At 50.1% G+C, this 22,270-nt stretch overlaps 1 protein-coding gene across 1 annotated transcript in view; it reads left to right on the top strand.

The window, feature by feature from the left end:
• The window catches only part of RIOK1 (RIO kinase 1), an 862,653-nt gene that overhangs the window by 326,967 nt on the left and 513,416 nt on the right, over nt 1-22,270 (top strand). The window contains exon 7 of the mRNA XM_069613474.1: nt 13,822-13,934. Within this exon, the coding sequence (XP_069469575.1) occupies nt 13,822-13,934 (113 nt within the window). The remainder of the gene's footprint in view (nt 1-13,821; nt 13,935-22,270) is intronic.

Raw genomic sequence — 22,270 nt, forward strand, 5'->3', positions numbered from 1 at the left:
CCCTCCTCAAAACATCACTGTGGTCCGGGTCACACCGTGGTCTGTGGCCGCCGGGTTTCTCCTAGTCCACCATATCCTACGAATCAATCTTTCATGTCTCCATGGTGGTCATCTATGTGATTCAGCGCTATTTGTAGGGTTTCCTGGGGTGCCCTGCTAATCCTGCAGCCTTACTTCGATGACATGGCGACCCCACTCGGGCAACAAAACCTGGAGGCAACGCTGTACTGATGTTACGTCACTCTGTGCATATGCAGCAGTGATGTACTTGGGGCTACACCTTCAAGCTCTTATCTGTTAAGAGCACCTCTCCAGCCGGTTCTCCATAAATATTAGTTGGCGATTTATTCACCCGCCCTTCTCCTTCAGGAGATCCACACTGTACGGTGTGGGGTACGCCCTACCCACTCCTGGGCGTGCCCCTAGTTCACTTCTGGGGTCTCATGGTGTCCCCGCTGCCACTCACTTCTGCCACTCACTCCCCCCCCCCCCGCCCTGCAAACCAGACTCACGGTCGACTGCCAGTCTGGGAGGCTGAGGGGGCAGGGCCCGCTGTACTCCACTAGGATCCAGGGGGGTGGGGGAGCACTCACTCACCTCTCCAGCAACCCCCATGGGATCCTCCTCTGGGCCCGCTAAATCCAGTCTCTCTCGTGAGGGAGGCGGCCGCAGCGCTCAGCCTTCCAGAGCCCTTGCGATGGGGAATCCGGCGTCCACACACACACACACACACACCCAATCCGCGGGCAGGTTTGCCTCGATTCCGGGGGTGTTTTTACTTCACTTTTTTGTCTCGGTGTGCCTCAGTACTTCCCCCCCTTAACACCCCTCAAGTTCCATGAAGGGGGGGACAAAAAGCGGGGGCTCAAGCCGCTTAACGGTCCCGGGAAGGGAGAAGAACGCACTCAGGCTGCTACCATGAACGCACCCCCTAGTGGCCTCTGATCAACTACCTTTTAGCACTGAATTTTCACAATTAATTGAAAGAATTGTAAGATGAGTAAGTACCATTGAATTAGCCGCTTGATACGTAAATGTTTAATCCCTCTTCTGTTGAAACTTTATGTAATTTATGACTGTGATCTAAAACGTTTGCCTGTGCGAGTTGCTAAGTGCAAAGGTATTGACAAACTGTTCATACAGTATCCAAACAATGTCATTTTTAGGGATATTAGATATGTCCCCTAGAGGCATTGAGAGAAGTAGTTTTAAGCGTTGTATTATAGTTTTTATGTATACCCTCCTTTGCGTCTAGTAAATGCATATTTTAGGTTAACACTGTGTATAAAAAACGTGTTTGCTAGTTTGTGTTTGTTTCCTGATACACTTTGTCTCAATCAGTATTGTATTATCAACTTGTCAAATCATTGAAGAGCTAGAGTCAAGAGTTTTCAACTTGTTTTTAAATTTGTCTTAGAAGTTGTATGAATATTGTTTTAATGTTCTAATTGTAGATCCATTGTTCAGAAATAGGATCCGGATTGACATTGATTGACAAGTTGTGTTAAGGACGTTGAATGCTTTCTTTTTATTGTCTATGTATTGTTAAATGTTAAAGAGTTCCATTTGAATAGAATTTGTAATTAATTAAATTGTATGAAATATTTGAAATGTTGTGTTTAACAACTAAAACAAATAAATAATGATACATTTAAAAAAGTAGGACTTGGAAAAAATGCATTAGTACCTCAATCGCTACTTATGCAGTAAATCAGGTTGCACCCCTGCTGAAACCAAAAGTAAATTACAGCTGCCACCAGCATGCTCCACAAAAATAATGTACAGTGATATAACCACGCTCGTAGCCAAATGGGGTGCTTAAAAAAACACCTGCTCCAGATGTCATATGGGATACCATACAACCATAAACTGAAAAGGGTTGCAGTGGCAGGTGGGCTTCAATAGAAGTCACTCTGGCCATAAAAACAAGTCAGAGAGCCGAATACATGAAAGTGGAAAGCATAAGGTTTAGGGGTCCTATATTAATGAACAGCAGAATTACCAAAAAGGAATTCTGCCCTAACATGCATCCTCGAAGATGAACGACTGAGGGAGAGAGACAGCCATTCAATCAAGAGTAAGACCGATACGACAATTACTGGTGGAGCAGCAGACCATCCAGACTTCTACTAAATTGGGCTTGGTCACTACACTGAGCGATCCCAAGTGGGATCTATGAAGGCATCATGGAGCAAGACACAGACAACAGATTCAAAGTTCAAAGCAAAATGGTTTATTAAATCAAATAGCAGGATGGCAGTAGGCCTAACTTGCCCTGTGCTAAGGTGGGATTCCCTACCTGAAAGAAACAGTCTGAGTCAAAGATTACAACTTAAGTCTGTGTCCAAAACCTATCATTGCCCTCCCAACTAAAGCTAAACAACATGTAGGCATGTCAATAATCAGAGAAATGATGTTCAACACAAAGTTTGAGATTCTCCCAGCTCTTAGCCTCCTTTTCAGCTACCCTTCCCCAAGTTCAAGAAAGCTCCGCAAAAGTCTCAAGATTACCTTGGTCAGGTTCAGACGGATCCACACAATCCTCTGGGATCCTTTCCCCAAATTCAAGGCAACACAATCTCACTGCACCCTTAACAGTAACAGCACCACGGCTAAAACTCCATTCAGCAACACAAAGTCCGACCTGTTCCCATTCTAGACCCTACACTCAAAACTAGCAATATCACTCTGCCTGCTACGTGTAACGCCACCATCCACCCCCATTCCGAAACAATCCCGGAGAATCCGCAGGCAGCTACCAAGGTCCCTGACATTAAGGGCTCCCTTATTAACGCTAGATCCCTAGTGGCGCATCCAACAGAAATAGCAGATCTGATTATAGGAGAGGACTATGACTTCCTTGCTATAACGGAAACCTGGATTCAAGCTGCCGCTGGCCCTGCCCTCCTCCTAGCTATACTGGACAACTATGAAATCATAAGAGATGATAGAACTAACTCCAGAGGTGGAGGCATTGCTCTCATCGCCGAATCTAACCTGCCCTTGAGAATAGCCACTTCCCCCGCCACCAGCTCCTGTGAACTACTCACAGTTAAACCCCAGATTTCCAATAATGACACCCTAACAATTTATTTTATATATGTAGACCACCAGGTCCATCTGGATCATTTGAGGAAGACCTCTCTACCATCCTCTCTGAGAACACCAAACTGACCTCCCAAATTCTCCTGCTAGGAGACTTCAATCTAGGACTCGACGATACCAATGATCACCAAGCACTGACTATTGCCAACGCACCAATAGTACAAGGGTTCACACTAAGGCCGACCCAAGCCACCCCTGACGAAGGGATAACCCTTGATTGGATAGCCGACCACAATTGCGCAATCTCCATCATGATAGAAATAAAATATCAATCAATGTCAATATTACCTCTAGTCTGGACAGACCACTGTCTGATCTTATTTACTGTGCCAGGCTATACCTCTAAACCTAAGGTTACTTCCATCGCACCCCTCCCCCCCGCCCCACGAGGAACAAAAAGAACATAACTGCACATAAGATGAGATAATTCTGCTTACTATGCCGACTCTCAACCTACTGCCTAACTCAACTAGTCCAGATAACCTAATACATGCCTATAACGTTGCCATGACAAAAGCCCTTGATGCAGTTGCCCTACTTAAGATGCGGAAAGCTAACCTAAAGCACATCTGAACTCATGGTTTACCCCCCATTTAAAAACTTTGAGAAAGGAAAAAAGAAAGCTTGAATCTCTGTGGAAAGGCAGCCTCACTGGCGAAAATAAAACAAACCTGCTGAACCTAGCATTTCTCTATGAAAAAGGAAATTCTATGTGCCAAACAAGAATCCTATAATGAGAGGATCAATAAAGCTAGCACAAGCTCGAGGGAACTGTTCACCATCCTAAGGGAATTGGAAGCCCCTACCCCGCAGATAGACAATTGTCTCAAGGATAAACACTGGGTGCACAAGTATCCAGAATGCCTTACAGAATAAAATCTCCTTACTCCAAAGTAAGATTGCCAGTAAAAAGCCGCATTACCCACCCTAGACAAACATAGCATCAACACTGCAGCCACCAAAAAACCCCCTAACCAATTCGGATTCTAGCTAGTCTCAAATCTTGAGGATGAAAAAGTCATCCTATCACTCAAGCCGTCTAACTGCAAGGAGACAGCTGTCAAGCACAGATCATCAAAGATGCCGCCAGAGACCTTCCGCCCTTCATAACTAAATTGATCAATTCCTCTTTCACATCTGGCACTGTAAACCCTATAACCTAAAAGAGTCATAGGTCCTACCTCTCCTAAAAAAACAGACCTTGGATCCCTCAATCCCTACCAACTACAGGCCTATCACAACTGTGCCTTTTCTACTCAAGATCCTCGACAAAGTGGCCTATATTCATATCAAGAAGTGCCTAGAGTCAAATCACCTCCTCTGTGTCCGACAATCGGCTTCAGACCCTGCCATGGTACTGAGACAATAGACTAAAAAAACACTCATAGATGAACTGAAGACAAGGTAAAACTAGCCTTGTTGCTACTTCTCGACCTTTCGGCTGCCTTTGACCTGGTGGACCACCAAGTTCTATGCAAGCATTTGGCCTCAGCGACGCACTTCTCACAAGGTGCCATTACCTGGATTAAATCCTTCCTCAATAATAGGACCATGAGAGTCTTCTCGCCCCCTGTAGCGGCTGACCCGATCCCTATAACCTGTGGTGTGCCACAAGGTTCCTGTGCTTCCCCCACTTTGTACAATATATTTACAAAGCCATTGTTCGATGACCTAGACCATCTGGGTGTCACCTATGCTAACTATGCAGATGACACCCAGTCCCTCATACCCCTCTCTGGCGAATATGACAAGGACCTGGCTTTGGTAAATAAAATATACCTCATCATCCAGGCCCAGATGGCCGCACACGGCCTATGCGTGAATGATGACAAAACCGAGCTGCTAATACTGGGCTCCACTTCCAACCTCAACAAACTAGCCATAAACTACATTACCTTCAATATTGATGGTAACATCATCAAAGTGGCAAAAGAAGTAAAAGCCTTAGGTTTTTACCTTGACTCTGCCTTCACACTCATCAAACAAGTGAGTGCCATGGCTTCTGCCACAGTTTACACAGGTAAGTTGATTAGAGCATGCAGACAATTCTTTTCTAAAGAAAGCTGTACTATATTAGCAAGAGCACTTATCCTATTCAAGCTGGATTATTGTAATGCTCTGTATCTGAGGGCAAACAAATACCTTATCAAGAAAATCCAAATTCTCCAAAACAACGCCCTTAGAGCAGCGCACGGCATACCCAGGAGAGAACACATTTCTCATCTCTGGAGACAGATGAAATGGCTATCTACCAAGGACAAAATCATGCTTAAAACCTTATCCCTAATGCACAAATGTCTCAACCATGCAGCCCCCTCTTACCTTTCTGACAGAATCACTAAACAATCCTCGACACGCCACACTAGGACTATTAACTCAGCACGCCTAGTTGTGCCTAGATTCAAGTTAAAAAAGGCAGGAGGAACCATTTTCCCTGTCATGGCAGCTCAAGCATGGAACCCCTTACCTCCCACACTAAGGGCCGACCAACCCTTCTACATGTTTAGGTGCGACACGATAAAATGGCTGGTCAACAATGACACCAACGGGTAGCCTTACCCCTATACCTATCAGGTTAAAGATTACCGCTATGATATCCCTACCACTTTGAGTCCACCTTGCCCTCCACGCTCACAATGCAGTATGTATGTACCCTCCTGTATGTGTGTTTTTTTTCGCATATGTTGCATATATCTACTACATATATTGTTGTTTTTTGGCACTTTTAGTGTACTCCTCTGCCTATTATTGTTATTTCATCCATTGTAACTATTGTAACTAACTTGAATGTATGCTTGCAATTCACTGCCCAAAGGTGCCCAGATAGCCCCGGGTCGGGTGCGCCATACAAAAACAATCAATCAAACGAAAATGGTCTTGAGGCTCCATCCTCAAGAAAAACATTGTAGTTTTTCAGGTCTCAAGAGTTCCGCCCCCAAGACTTCAATGCAACAATACATAATTATTTCAGTCTTTCAAAGTTCAACACAAATCCAGGCCAACTTGAGCCTTTGCATCACCAGCTTACTTGCAGTGCGCCTTCTTGATATATTTTACAATGTCTTTGGCTTTCACACTTCAGGGCTCCCTGGTCCAGGCACAGTTTCAGACCACACGGTTCATCCATCACAGGAACCCTAGGCTGTTCTGCCCACACAGGTTCTTCTGTATTTACCCCCTGTGTCCAGATGCACCTTCACTTGGCTTCTCTTTGTTGGCCTCTTGGCTTTATATACAGGTTCACACTCTCCAAGCCTCGTTGTGTCAGCCTCTTGGCTTTGCCATTCTGTGTCACACACCTCTTTGCCAGTCTCTGGCCTTGAAGCACTGTATTCATTCACTTTGTGGTGGTCTTGTTCAAGGCCACCTTTTTGTTGCACTCTTTCACATTTTCTCTTTTTCCCATAACTTGCTTTTATGTGGGCACTCTTCATTTTGACTTTAGCTATTTGCTTTGCCCATAACATTGTATTTCAACTCAGTATTCAATATGTTTAATTTCAGGTTTTCAGTCAATTTGCTTAGCTATTTGCTTTGCCAGCAACATTGTATTTCATTTCGGTCTTCAATATGCATAGTTCAGCTTTGTTTTAAACTCTCATTCTGTTTGGTCTTCAATATACATTTCGAGGGGATTGTGTCCTCCAACGTATTCCACATCTATGACAGTAATCGCCACAGCTGTGCTGCCTCAGATTTTTTTTTTCTGCGTAGGAGTCCTTCGTCAATGATGTTGATACGCTGTCCTCGAGGGCCTCCGTCGAGGGTCGATGTTACAGGATGTTATATATAGGAAGCACGGCACCTGTAGCCTCAGTTCTGTTTTATCCGCAAATGTGTTCGCCTCAGAATCTCGGCGTGCTCGATTCTTCTAATTCGTTTGTGCAAGTTTGAGAATATGTCTTCGTCTTCTACCCCGAAGTTGGGCTTCAAAACGTTTTGGGACTGCAGTGCTAAAATGTTCATTATGGACCCGCACAACGTCTTTCTCTGGTGCCTGGGTGAGAGCCACGCCACCAACGACTGCGATGACTGCCAGTCCTTGACCTTGTAGGCTAGCGGGAGCGGAAGAAGAAATTGTCGGTAGGTAAAGTTTCTAAACCCTGTAAATCGAAATCTGCTGGGCTTTTCGACCGACGATTCGAGGGGTGACTCTCCACGTCGGCGTAAATCCAGCGGGGTCTCGGTCTCAGAGTGGGTCCCGCCATTCCTCTGCCTCTTCTAGGCACTCTAGGAAGCACTGTCACCGGTCGCCTTCCCCGTCCTCGTCAGAGGACTCCGCCAGACGGCGGGTGGCTTGTCCCAACAAGCATTCATCACCGCGGAATGGGACACGTTACGCAAGGAGATGATGGTGATTTTCGAATCGCAGGGCACTGTTCTGTCCGCGCCTTCAAGAGAAGCCGGAAGGGAACAAGCTAGGGCGGGCTCGGGCGGTCGGCACGATCATCGGGAGCCGTCGAGGTCCCGATCGGACGAGGTTGATTGCCATGGACGTGCCTGGTCAGGTCCCAGTCCTTGACGCCCTTGAGACCATCTGAGCCTGTGAGGCCTTCGAAGGCGCCATGTCCGTCGAGGGACTCTCTCGAGGCTCCGGCTCTGAGGAAGTCGTCGGCGCCGAGGCGGTCGAAGGACACGACCAGGGCTCCGGCATCGAAGCCGTTGTCGAAGTCATCGGTGCCTCGGTCGACGCCAATTCCATCGGCTCCCTTGACGAATTTTGAGGAGGATTTACTGTAGGTGCCCCGGAGGACCGTGGAAACTGTGAGGAAGGCCCTCAGTAAATCAGTGAGGCCTGTGTTTGAGCCTTTTTCTGTACCCTCATCCAGAGTGGATTTATTCCAGCCTTTGGATGACATCTCAGAGGTGGAAGAAGGGTCAGATGAGGAGGGGGTTGTACCGCCTGAGGTTCCTGATGACCTGTTGTCTGATCACAGCCAGATGGATGACCTACGTCAGTCCTTACATGACGCCAGTGATCTGGACACCTCTCTGGAGGTTGAGTTTGGCAGGCCTGAGCCTGGTACACATGCTGAGTCCTCGTACAGGCGTCTCATGTCGAGGGTGACTGAGTACTTTGGGTGGTCTGCTCCACCTGTGAATTTTCTGCAGGATGACCTGACAGATTTATTGGACCAAGGTCCACCCACTGACCCGGTGCTGCCATTTCATATGGCCTTACAAAGAAGGGTGGCGGCAGCTTGGACCGCTCCGGAGAGCCTCCCGGCAGTGAATAAGTCGCTACCAAAAAAATACTGTCCAGCCAGTGGCGACCCCTGGTACTTGTCTATGCACCCTACTCCGGAGAGTTTGGTGGTGCAGGCGGCTACGGCCCCAGCAAAGCAGGCTGCGTACCCTACCATTCCACCGGTTAGGGACTACAAGCGCTTTGATGGTTGGGCAAAGAAAGTCTTTTCATCTGGGGGTATGGCTTTAAAGGCAGCCAACTCCGTTTGTGCCTTAGCAAGATTCACTCACACTCTGTGGAATTGTGTATCTTTGGCGGCTGAACATATTCCCGAAGGGGAGGAACGGGATGGTTTTCTGGCCTTCGTGCAGGATGGCAAGGATGCCATGTGTGAAACCGTTCAATCTGGTCTGGACATGGCAGACTGCGTCAGCCAGTCCATAGCGGCGAGCACCGTGATGCACAGGTTTGCGTGGTTGCGGAAGTCGGGGTTTGCTCCTGATGTGCAGTCCCGGCTTCTCAACATGCCTTTTGATGGTGCCCATCTTTTTGGCAGCAAGGCTGACGAGAGCCTTGAGAGGGTGCAGACCTCCAAAGCTGCAGTGAGGTCGTTGAGCACTGCAGTACGTCAACCTCCACCTTTTTGTCCTAGGGCACAGGAATGGAGGGAGGTTCCTTTCGGTACTACTCTTCCTTTGGTAGATCGAGGGGAGCTGCCAGTCAAAGGGGCCAACGTAGGAGTAACAGAGGTGGAAAGCAAGGTGCACGAGGTGCCAAAGCCTCTCGGGCAGTTGCCTCTCTGCCCTCCCGCAGCCGCTTCCGCTCAGTCATGAGGCCATGTCCCATGGTTCGCCGGTTGGGGGAAGGCTGGCGCAGCATCTTGTAGAATGGCGTGCCATTACTTCAGATGTATGGGTTCTGGAGATCATAGCCCACGGCTACTGTCTTCCTTTCTGGCAGAGGCCGCACGACAATCCACGGCGGAAGCTCTCTTTGAAGAGTCTGGATCCGCTGCTTGTGCAGGAAATCAAATCCCTGCTGGAGAAAGGTGCCATAGAACTTGTGCCTGTAGCGCAGAGGAACAAGGGATGATATTCCCCTTATTTTTTGATCCCGAAAAAAGACAAGTGATTGAAACCCATGATGGACTTGTGGGTTTGAACAAGCTCCTCAGGAAGGACAAGTTCAAGATGGTTGCTCTCTCTCAAGTCCTCCAGGCCCTTCAGCTTCAGGACTGGTTGGTGTCTCTCGACCTCATGGATGCTTACTTTCATGTGCCGATTCATCCCAAGCACAGGAAGTACCTGAGGCTCGCGGTTGGCGACTCGCATTGTCAATTTCGGATTGACCTTCGCCCGGGGGTCTTCACCAAGATAATGGCGGTGGATTGTAGCGTATCTCAGGAAAGGGGGGATTCACTTCTACCCCTACCTTGACGATTGGTTGATCAGGGCACGCTCTCCTGAGCAAGCCCTGCATCATCTGTCCGTCACCTGCCACTCCCTTCACAAGCTGGCCTTCTACCCTCAACTTTCTCATTTGACACCTACCCAGCGGCTCCAGTACATCGGAGCAGTGCTCGACACATCCCTGGGGAAGTGTTCCCCTCCCCAGGTGAAGGCTCATCACATTCTGCAGATGGTGGACAAGTTTCAACATGCCCAGAGTCTCCGAATTTCGATTGCGGCAGTACATCTGGTCGGTGACGAAAACACGGCGGCGGACGCTCTGAGCAGGCAGAGCCCGGTCTCTCACGAGTGGGAGCTGGCTCAGGAAGTTCTCTTGGAGATCTTCACCCTTTGGGGGACCCCACAAGTGGATCTCTTCGCCACCAGTGTCAACCGGAAGTGCAAAAGATTCTGCTTGTGGGAATTTCCTCTAAGAGGAGCCTTAGGAGACACGTTTGTAGTGGAGTGCTCCTTCCCACTGCTGTACGCGTTTCCTCCAGTCCCCGTCATTCCGCAAGTGTTGCGGAGGTTAGGTTCCCAAATGGTCCTCATTGCTCCGGCATGGGCCAGGATAGCGTGGTACCCGGAACTTCTCGACATGTCCATCTGCCCTCCACAACGTCTTCCCTATCGAGACGATCTGCTCTCACGGGGGGGGGGGGTCGGGTTCTCCATCCAGAGGTCAAGTCTCTCAGCCTTCATGCTTGGTATCTGAATCTGAAAGGTTGAGGTAGAAGGATTGGGAACTCCCTGAAGACATGATGGAGGTGTTGCTTTCGGCCAGAAGGCCAGCAACTAAATCCCTGTACCGTTGCCGTTGGAGAAAGTTATGCGACTGGTGCAGGGTTCAGAATGTGGATCCTTTTCAATGTTCAATTCCTGTGGTTCTGTCTTTTTTTGCTTTCATTAGCTCACAAAGGCCTGCAAGTGGGTACCATTAAAGTTTACCTGGCGGCGCTGTCACTATTTAAGCGCTCGTCTGAGGAGTGTTCTTATTTTAAGATTCCTTTGATTTCTCAGTTTCTGAAAGGGCTAACTAATGTGTTTCCTCCGTCACCTTTCCAGGTGCCGGGATGGGATTTGAACTCAGTTATAAAATTCATAATGGGAGCTCTGTTTGAGCCCTTACACTCTTGTCCATTGACACTGTTGACATTTAAGACTGTATTTTTAGTTGCGGTTACTTCCGCTCGCAGAGTGAGTGAGTTGCAGGCACTTTCTGCCAAGCCACCTTTCACAGTGTTCCATAAGGACAGGGTTATCCTTAGGGCTCGTCCTTCTTTTCTTCCGAAGGTTGTGTGGGAATTTCATTTGAGCCAGAAGGTAATTTTCCGGCATTCTATCCTCCTCTGCATCCTGGTAAGGAAGAGGAGAGGCTCCATAAGTTGAATCCTAGGAGAGCTTTGAACTTCTATCTCTCACAGATGTCCCGGGTCAGAGTGGACGATCAGCTATTTGTGGGATACGCTGGAAGGTGTATAGGTCAAGCTGTTTCAAAGCAGACCTTGTCCAGATGGATCATTTTGACGATCACTGAATGCTACCGTTTGGCGGAAAAGGACCCTCCAGTAGGCTTACGGGCTCATTCCACTAGGGGTGTGGCTGCCTCCACTGCTCTGCAGAGGGGTGTTCCCATTTGTAATATTTGTGAAGCAGCCACATGGGCCCCTGTCCATACTTTTGTAAAACACTATTCCCTGGACTCCATCCATGGGCAAGATTTAGCCTTTGATAAGGCGGTCCTCTATTCAGCAATTTGATTGGGCATTCTAAAATTCTAAATTCTTTTTCCCACCTCCATACATTGGTACTGCTTTGGGAGTCTGTCATAGATGTGGAATATGTCAGAGGACACAATCCCCTCGAAGAACAAGTTACTTTCTTACCTGGTAACATTCTTTCGATGGGATGTTCCTCCGACGTATTCCACATCGCACCCTCCCAGCCTGCCCCTCTACAGAATTCCTTATGCGATTGCAGCTTACGTTTCCGCAAGGCTTTCTGCAGTCATACTGGCAGGAGATTGGTGCCACACGTTCTGGGGAAAAAACTACAACTGAGGCTATGGGTCCCGTGCGTCCTATATATAACATCCGGTGACGTCGACCCTCAACGGAGGCCTTTGAGGACAGCGTATCGACATCATTGACGCAGGGTGCCTATGCCGAATTTTTTTTCCGAGGCAGCACAGCTGTGGTGATTACTGTCATAGATGTGGAATACGTCGGAGGAACATCCCATCGAAAAACCGTTCCCAGGTAAGAAAGTAACCTGTTCCTTTCAGCTTTGTTTTAAACTTTAATTCAGTTCGGTATTCAGTATGCATAGTTCAACATGGGTTGAAGCTTTCATTCATACAGCGCTTCGTTATTCATGCGCAGCCTGCCACAGGAGCGCCCCTGCTTTGGAGTGGCTTACCCCGACATTCACCGGTCTTCGGCGTCTCGCTCCGGCAGCACCTGCGACTTCCTTTCTGCTTTCCTGGCTGATGCTCTGATCTCAGCTAGCCCGGCTTGCACACTGGATGGAATCTCGCACACGCCAGCGACTATGTTGCTTCTGCGAGGACGCAGACAGCATCCTCTTTCTCTCTTGCTTGTTAGCAGGCCCAGCTGCTCGATCTCTGCCACAGAGGCTCCCACACCTGTGTTAGCCGCACGGCCCAGCTCGCCTTGTGCTGCAGAGGCCCTCGGGGATGTCGGCCGGTGTCCTGGTGCCTCCCCAGTTCCCACCGTGGCTGCCTCCTTATGGAAAGGGTCCTGTGGTCTCTCCTACACACGCCTCTCTGTTACTCTCTTTTCTATTCCACCTGTCTCCATTTCTACACTTGCAACCACTTGACAGGTTGCAGGTGTTTATTCCAAAGTGGGTTTGCCTGACTAAGTGACATGCCTGACCTTGCAAGTACTCTGTGGGCATCTTCCTCGTCTCTGTACTAGAGTGGCGAAAAGAGATCTTAGTGTTCATTACTCTTAGTCACTTCTTCCTCGTCTCAGTACTATCAAAGGTACAATGTGGGCAAATGAGAGGAGAGGTTCTACAATAGCCCATAAAGGCCGGGGTAGGGGTAGGTTGGTCATCAATAGGCAAAGGGTATATTATATCTCACCTGTGGACACCCCACTGCCAATCTCCAAGGACCCTCGTCCCAGGTGATCCTCCTTCACTTCTCCAACCCCAGGATCGGCATTCAAGAGCGATGACCTTTCCCTGGCCACCTGAGAAGAGTCTCCTTGGGGAGTAGGAGTGGAAATACTCCCAGAGTGTCTTAAGTGCCGGCCTTGGTGGGGTCAGGTAAACTAGGGTGAGGAGCAGACTAGACATCCAGACACCAAAGCCTCAAGACACAAGAAAGAAGTTTGAGGAAACTTAAAACCCCAAGACTGTGACTCTTTTGCTACAATGCCAAGAGTGGTGGATACTCTCGGAAGGTAGGGATAATTTTAAGGAACTTTTTTCACTTTTGCAATGGCCTGGATTGTCAGTTGATTCTATTATGTTTCGTGACACCGAAAGCATGTGTAATCTGAAAACCAAGCCAATTGCGTTCACATAACTTCTTCGTTGAAATGGTTTTAGTAAATGATCGACACACATTTTAAATGATTCATTTTTGTAATATTGTCTTGCTCTTTCATTAATTGAATAGCAATAGGGTTTGATATCTTTGGTTGCTTTAAATATATTTTATTGGGAACTTCTGGCACTTTTAACTGATAGTTTCCATGCATTTAGTGTTTACATGGTATTAATGAACGTGAAGTTTGATCCATAAAATATGCATTATCGATGGTTCAAGGAATTGTTCTGTGTAAATTGTTTACCAAGTCGCAAGCAAGGACATTTCTTTTCCTCCAGTAAAGGACAAACCCTTTGACCATCGCTAGACTCCCTTGCAAAGAATAGTATCTCACTGTGCTAAATGGATCATTTCGATAAATTGTGCATGATTGCATTTTGGGATTCTTATTCTGTATGAACAAATTGAAATAACATTTGCACTAGCAATAACAGAAACCATGAATTGCTAACTTATGTTGGACAAGTATGATTAAAATACTTTTTTCTTTTTTAATTGAGGCTAATGTGTATCATGCCAGTACATCAACTGGAGAAAGTAGAGCCATAAAGATTTATAAAACCTCTATCTTGATGTTCAAAGATCGTGATAAGTATGTCAGTGGGGAATTTAGGTGAGTGCAAATTTATCTGGACTACACATTTAACTCATCTCCGACCACACATGATTATTTCACTCTTTGATCCAAGATGCCTAAGCCTATGCTTGTAACCGTAGGAATTAAGTGATCTGAAACTGTATGTTTGTCTTTTTCTCTCCCTTTTTTTACTTCCGTTTAAAACCTTATTTCTGAAATACTCTTTCTTTGTGTGTTTCACTTTGTACTTTAGCTGTATTAGCCAGCACTACTATATGCCACTGTTTTAGATTTGGTTTGAGGGATTTATAAACGCGCACAAGGACGAACCGAATCGTATAGCGGGGCAGATGGTCTTGAAAGAACACAGTAGAGCACAGCACCCATCAAAAGAGCTAATTTGTCAGATAGGGCTATATATAAAAAAGCAAAAGGCCTCTAGGATCCCTTTCATTTGAAGAGGAAGGTTTTAAGAGTTCTTTGAAACTGGTAAAAAGATTCTAGGGTCCTGATTTCCCGGGGAATATTATTCCACAGCTTAGGGCCATAAATAGCAAATCTTGGGTTTCCCCTCTAGTGACACAGCAAGATGGAGGAATGTTCAGCAACAATTGAACCCGTGAGCGTAGCAACCTGGTCGGTTGATATCGACTAAGTTTATCTGCTAAATATGATCAAGATCAGGCAGGCCACCTTGAACTTAATTCTGTCATCCACTGCCCGCCAGTGGAGGGTCCGGCGGGCAGCCGAGACATGGGTGGACCAGTCTAACGGCTGCATTCTTTGCCCTTTGCAATCTCTGCCTCTGCTTAGCCGCAATTCCAGCAAGAAGGCTTTTTCACTAGTCTAAATGTGAATTTACTAAGGAGCCCACTGCAACAGCATGATCACTGCTTGGAATAAACGGCAAAGCTTGTCGTAGCAGACGCAGAGAATAAAAAACTGCCTGGACCTTGGCACTGACTTTCACTGGCAAGATTGTCCTGCCATATGCAACCAATATGTTTTATTTTAAAGGGAAATTTAAGTTCAGCCCCCAGGAAGCGTGAGTCTTGGGGGCGCTTCCCTGCAGCGAGGAGATGTTTCGGCCCGAAAAGCGCAACCTCGGTTTTAGCTGGATTAAGTTTCAGCTGATTTACCAACATCCAGCTGATAACTTCAGCAAGACATTGATTGACCCTAAGAAATGTTTCATAGACATTCTCTATTCTAATGAACACCTTGTTGTCATCGGCATAGGAGGGAAAATGAATCTGGCTCCTCCTCAGAATGTTCATTAGTGGTCGCAAATAAAGATTGAAAAGCAGGGGTGACAGAGAGGATCCCTGTGCAACATAAATATTGATGGGCTCTGAAAGCAAACCCACATCTTAACTGTTGGCACCGACATGATAGAAATGTGCCAAAACATTTCATGCCATGTTTATTCATTTATTTTTGTACTTGTATGCTCTGAGGCATCAAGGCACTGTTACATGACCATTTACTCAAATGACAATATCAATATTTTTTTTACATACAAAGTTGATCAGATAAGTTTTTGGAGATGCACGTTGCACTTGGAAGACCGTTTGAAGTGAACATCAGTGTTTTTAGCGCTCTTCGGAAAATCCAATAGGCATGCTCGGTTCTCAAGGTAGGTGGGAGATAGTTCAAATGTTTGGCATGCGATTGCCGGGAAGCTAGAGCCTCCAGCCTTGGCCTGCATACATTTGGGCTGGATGATGCTGTCGGCATAGGCTGCTCTGGTAGATCTAGAGGAGGCAGCTGTAGTTTTTTTTTTTTTTTTTTTTTTTTAAACTTCAATTTTTATTCAGGTTTACAGAAAAAACAGTTTCCCCATGTCCCCCCACCCCGCACCTCCACCACCCCAACTTGTGCCCACCCCCCCTGTCCTGTGCCCAAGCCAAGTCTGTTGTGCCGGGAGACTCGCAGTGTGTTCTCCCTCCAAGTGTGATGTTGCTGATGTCCTTAACACCGTTAGGCCTGATGCCGTCTCGCCCCGGGTGCTGAGCGTCCCTGTCCGCTGAAGTACTGCTCTCTGCTTGGATCGCCCCATTGGGACCGAGTTCTCACACCGGAAGGATCAGTGGACCTCCCAACCCCATGATTGTTGTATTCCATACCAGTTTGTGAGGAAAGCGCTGATGTCATTGTTCACCATGGCAGTCAGTTTATCCATTATAAACATGTTTTTAACCTTTTTCATCCACTCTTCCTTGGAGGGTGGCTCCGGGCTTTTCCATTTTTGTGCGAGGGCTACTCTGCCCGCCTGCAGCATTGTCTCCCACATCCTCGGGTACCTGTGGATTTCAACTTCCTCTGGGGGGAGGCCCAACAGCATCGTCAGAGGATTGAGAGGTAAGAGTTCCTCTATCACTTCCGCCATCCAGCCCCTCACCAGCCCCCAGTACACCTGTGCCTTGGGGCAGTGCCACCACATATGACTCCTGGAGCCTGTTTGCCCACATCCCCTCGGACACAGTGGGGACACCCCCGAGAACATCTTAGACAATTTCACTGGGTCCCTAGGCCACCCTTGCAGCACCTTGAAATTGTGTTCCATATCGGCCGTGAAGAGGTTCCCATGGAAGGCGATTTTGAATATTCTCGACCAGGAATCCTCTGAAATCTCCTCTCCCGCCAGTTCCTCCCAGAACTTGCGGAAGGTTCTTCTTCCCTGGAGGTCGTACGTATTGAGAATTTTATACATGCTGGAAACCGCCCCCTTCCTTGAGGTCGCTGCATCTATGAGCTTTTCAAAGGGAGTTAGCTGTCTACTGAGACTGGAGCCCCATGATTGGTCACATAAAATACCCTTCAAACGGAGGTACTCAAAGATAGACAGGGATCCCTGGCCGAGTGCGTCTCTCAATTCTTCATAGGGCAGGAATTCACCCTCCCTGAACAGCTGTCCCGCCCATTCCAGACCTTTGTCCGACCAGACTTGGGTGGACCTGAACCCTTTGCTACCCAGGTTGAGGGGGTGCCCCCAGAGGGAAGACATCGGGGATGGCCATGTAGTGAGGTGCGCCGTCTGAGGACCCTCCTTCCATATGTCCCAGAGGACTCCCAAGGTCGGGTGGGCTTTCAAGTGACTCGGGATTGTTCTCCGTGGGGCCCACAGGAGGTCGCGTACCTTCAGGGGGTGGGTGTCCATATCCTCCAGATACAACCAGTACGTTCCCTCCTTCATGTGTTCCAGGAGGACTCGTAGCTGAGCAGCCCGAAAGTACAGGCTGAAGTCCGGGAGTCCAAACCCTCCCTCCTCCCTGGGCAGCGTCAGCGTAGTCCTCCTGGTCCTCGGGGTTTTCCCCTGCCATATGAAGTCCCGAGTGGAGTTCTGTAACACCCTGAAAGTCTGCTGTGGGACGCCGGTTGGAAGTGCCGTAAAAAGGTATAGGAGCCGCGGCAGTACATTCATTTTGACCGCCATCATCCTGCCATACCAAGAGAGGACCATACCTCCCCACCTCCTCAAGTCCGATGTGATCCCTTCTATTATGGGGTCATAGTTCGCAGTGGCCAGTTTAGTTAAATCCCGTGTGAGGAGAACCCCCAGGTATCGGATTTTAGCCTTCCCCATTGCAATCCCGTGGAGTCCATCCAGGGGGTCTAGCCCCGGGTCTCGGAGTCTCATGGGGAGCAGGACCGATTTCGAGGCATTAATCTTCAGGCCCGAGAAGCGGCCAAATTCCGTTATCAGGTCCAGCAGGGGGGGGAGCGAGGAGCTAGGGTCTACCAGGTAGACCAGAATGTCGTCTGCGAACAAGGAGAGTTTAAATTCCACCTCCCCCCTACTAATCCCCTTAATCCCTGGGTGGGCCCTGATGGCTATAGCCAGGGCTTCTATCGTAAGGACGTATATCAGAGGGGAGAGAGGGCACCCCTGTCTCGTCCCTCGGGAGAGAGGCAAAGCATCGGTCAACTCTCCATTCACTTGGACCCTTGCCGTGGGAGCTCTGTAAAGGGCCGCTACCCAGCTCATAATGTGAGCCCCAAAACCCATCTTCCTCAGGAGGAGATCCATGTATCGCCACTCGACTCTGTCGAACGCCTTCTCTGAGTCCAGAGAGAGGACACTTGCGTTAAGGTCCGACTGTTGCGCAAAGTGGAATAGATCTATGGTCTTGCGTATGTTGTCCGAACCCTGTCTCCCACTGATGAACCCCACCTGGTCCCCATGGACTAGTTTCGGAAGTACTCCCTCTATCCGCCTCCCCACCACCTTTGCCAATATCTTAACGTCAGTGTTAAGCAGTGATATAGGGCGGTAAGAGGCACATTCTGTGGGGTCCCTCCCCTCCTTAGGTAGTACCGCAATGATGGCCCCCATCATGGAGTCGGGGAGAGCTCCCCCCTCTAGCACCGAGTTGAAGACCCTCACCAAATATGGGATTAGGGAAGATCGGAATTTTTTATAAAAATAGACAGAGAATCCATCGTCCCCGGGGGAGGTGACCGCTTTCATCCCACCTATGGCCTTGTCCACCTCATCTTCGGTCACTGGCCCTTCCAGCCCCTCGGACATCTCCCTGGATAGAGCTGGGAGCCGAACGGAGCTCAAAAAAGTCTCTATCGGGGCGTTTCCCTCGTCGTATTCGGATGAGTACAGGGTCTTATAATATTGGCGAAAGGCCCCTCCGATATGGGAGGACTCGCAACCCAAAGTTCCCTGGGCGTCCCTCACTTCCCTCACCATTCTGCTCCTCTGGACCTCCCTCAACTTCCATGCCAAGATCCTGTCCGCTTTGTCCCCTTTCTCGTAATACTTTTGTTTTACCATCTGAAGACTTCTCTCCGTTTTGTGGATAAGTAAGTCTTTCAGCTGGAGTCTATAATCTTCCAGAGCGGCCATTCGATCGCGGTCCGGGACCCGGTCTGGGGAACCCCTCGGTTGGAGATGGGCAATTTTTTCCCGCAGGGTCCTCTCCTGGGCCTCCCTCTCCCTTTTTACCCTTGCACTTTTTTGGATGAGGATGCCACGAAGAGTCGCCTTGAAAGCATCCCAGAGCGTGTGCGTGCCTACGTCCCCATTGTCATTTAACTCAAAAAATTCTGTTATGGCGTCCGCGATCTCCTGGGCATGAGCCTCGTTCTTCAGTAGGGCATCATTGCATCTCCAGCAGCCCCTGCGCTCTTTACACCATCCCCCTGATATTGTCACCCTTACCATGTCATGGTCGGACCAGGGTACAGGATCGACCCTATAGCCTGTAACGTGCGGGCGAAGGGTTTCATCCACCAAGATATAGTCTATCCTCGAGAACGAGGCATGGATGGCCGAGTAATACGTAAAAGAGGGGACCCCTGCTCTGGGAGACGGGATTGAGTCCACGAGACCCAACTCCTCATTCACTCTCCGGAAGGTTCGCGCCGTGGGTTCCTCCGCGGGTCTGGGGTCCTGGGGGCCCACCCTCTTCCTGTCCTTGGATGGGACCAACACCATGTTAAAATCTCCCCCCACCACTAGCGTGCCCCTTACGAATAATATTAGCTTCTCCTTGACCTCTTCCCAGAACCGGGCCTGGCCCTCGTTCGGACCATACACTACAGCCAGTGTCAGGGGGGCTCCTTGTAGAGTGCCCCTCACCAGTAAAAAGCGACCCTCGGGGTCCTGCATGGTAGCCTCATTAGTGAAGCGGAGGCCCCTGGCGACCAGGATAGCCACCCCTCTTTTCTTCCCCTTATGGGATGCATATAGGACCTCCCCTATACCTCCCCCTCTCATTTTGGGTTCCTTCCCTCTCGCCCAATGTGTCTCTTGTAAGAACAGCAGGTCCAGCTTCGCCCTCCTGAATTCACGACAAACTAGGGACCTCTTGGTGGGTGTGTTCAAGCCCCGCACGTTCAGGGAGCCCACCCCCAGAGCCGGTTGGCAGTCAGCCATAATCTAAGCCATCAAAGCTGTTGGACACCTGCTTAACAACACAGTTTGTTATTTGCTCCCGAAGTCGCACTGGTCGGACTGGTCGGGCATTATTCGGACATTCCCTCAACTTTTCCCCTAACCCCCTCCCCAACCAACAACCCCCTGGCAACTTCGAACCCCCCTCCCCCCTACCCGGCGTCCAGCCATTTAGTTCCGCCATTCCTGGCATTAGGCCGGACCACCAGTCTGCCCTATCCGTCCGGGCACGCTGAGCTAAGCTCGTTGTTATGAGCCCCCCCCCCATTTTTCCCCCAACTTCGTCCCCACCTTACTTGCTGTCCTGGGGAAATGTGTGATCAACCGGACCATCGTTGCGCTGGATCCCCCGTGGACCAGTCGTCCCTGTTCTCAGTCATCTGTGTCGTTGCGCTCCCCCTCCCTCGCAGTCGGAGGGGTGTTAAGCTTCCTATATTTTCTTGAGCCTGTTTTCCTCCTCCTGGACCCGGGACGGTCTGGGGGCCCCTCCCCCAATCTCGCCGGGCCCACCGGGCCTCTTCTGGTGGTGGGCTCAGTCACATAGTCCTGAATGGCCCCTCTTATGTCCTCTTCCGTGGTTAGCGACGTCCGTTGGCCCATATATTCAAAGGTCAGGGAAAATGGATACCCCCACCTGTAGCGTACTCCTTTGTCTTTTAGTAGTTGTGTTAGGGGGCGACACATTCTCCGCTTCGCCAGGGTGTAGGCTGAGAGGTCTTGAAATATCGAGATCTCTGCACCGTTGTAGGAAATCGCCCCTGCTTTCCTTGCCTCCTCCAGGACCTTAGCCTTGTCCGTATAGTAATGGAATCGCGCAAGGATCGATCGGGGGTTTCCCGCTCTGCCGCCCGCTCTGTGCACGCGGTCAAATGTCAATTCCGTTGTCATTTCTTTGGCAAAGAGGAGGGTGATTATGTCTCGCACCACCCGGATTAAGTCTCTCTCCGTCTCCCCTTCCACTTCCGGAACCTCAAAAAATCTAAGGTTGTTCCTCCTTTCCCTATTTTCGTAGTCGTCCATCTGTCTGGCCCTTTCCTCGTCCCTCTTCTCCAGGGCAGCCAGCCGCATTTCCATTTGCACTTCATGGATGGCTGAGGTCGACTGGTCGGTCTCCACGCGCAGGAGCCTGTCCTCCATCTTGTCCACCCTGTTGTCCATTTTTTCCAGCTTTTGCGCGATGTCTGACCGCATATCCCGGATCTCCTGGAGTATGGATGCAAATCCCTTCTCCATGGCCGTGGCGGAATGCGTTGGAGTTTCCGGGTGGGACATGGCCCCGTGGATTGTGGGGTTCTCGCTATTTCTCCCGACCCCTTTGTAGCGAAAGGATTGCAAGGCCTCCCGCCAGTTCATACAGGCATTCCACGCACCTGTTTCGTTGTCTACCCCTAACTCGGGGCCAATGGGAATGTCCTCCGGGCCCGATCAATGGGGGCTGGAATCGGGCCCTCTGGTGGGCCTGGGCGGTTGAGGGGGACCTCCAGGCGGGCACACGCCCCACGAGGGCCAGGTGGGGGCCTCGCACCTGGGTCCGTTCCCTAGCTCTGTCGGCTCCTGGGGGACCGTTGGCGGGCACACGCCCTGCGAGTTAGTGCAGGGGCCTCCACCTACCGGGGGTGAGTCTCAGGTGGTTCCGTCGGCGTAGCTGCGCTGTACCTCTGGATTCGGGGGGGAGGGGCGGGCCGTTGTCAAGAGCCCTCCGGGTCCTCAAGCCCCGTCGCCGTCGTCCGTCTCTCTCCCGGTTCCAGGCCTCGGGGGGACCAGAAGGCACTTCGCTGGGGGAGGGGATTTCCCCGGGCCTCGCTGCGACTCCGGCCCTGCTGTGCTGTGTTGGCCCTGGGCGGGCGGCTTTTGGGTTTCCGCTTGGCAGCGGGGGCCACCCGTGTCACGGCGCCTCCCGCAATCCACACCGCGGGGGCCGGCGGAGCACTCGCCCGAGTCCGCTACTGCTGGGGGCCGTCCGCGGCTACCCCGTTCGCACCAGAGCCCGCCCGGGGGCGCAGACACCAGCGTCCTTATCCCGCTCGGGGCCCGTGTCCCCGGTCCTCGCGTCCACCCGCGGGGCGGGCCGAGGGCTTTCCGGGAAGGGCCTGCCGGAGTGATTCCGCAGCCGAGGGAGTCACCAGGCCCCTCTGGCTAATCCTCGTCTCAGGCCGTGTCCGTTCTCTGGCTCCTCGTGGTCCCCGAAGTCCGCTCTTTCGCGCGGGGAGTGCGGGGGGGGGACCGCCCGCCAATCCCGCTCTGTATTGCCGCCGGGGGAGGGTCCGGGGGGGGCTCAATCCCCGACAACTGGCCTCGTACGGCGGGAGAGCAACGCTCAGGCAGCCATTACCTGCGCGCCCCCTGGTGGCCTCGTAGTTTTTTTTAAGATAAGCAAGGAGGAGCATACTTGGACAAGCACCTACGCGTGATGGACAGTATTTTGAAGAGAATCCGCTCCGAGTCATTACCGATTTCTTTCAGA

Source organism: Ambystoma mexicanum, chromosome 5p, assembly GCF_040938575.1.
Source record: "Ambystoma mexicanum isolate Mex_15411 chromosome 5p, UKY_AmexF1_1, whole genome shotgun sequence".
Lineage (NCBI taxonomy): Eukaryota > Metazoa > Chordata > Amphibia > Caudata > Ambystomatidae > Ambystoma > Ambystoma mexicanum.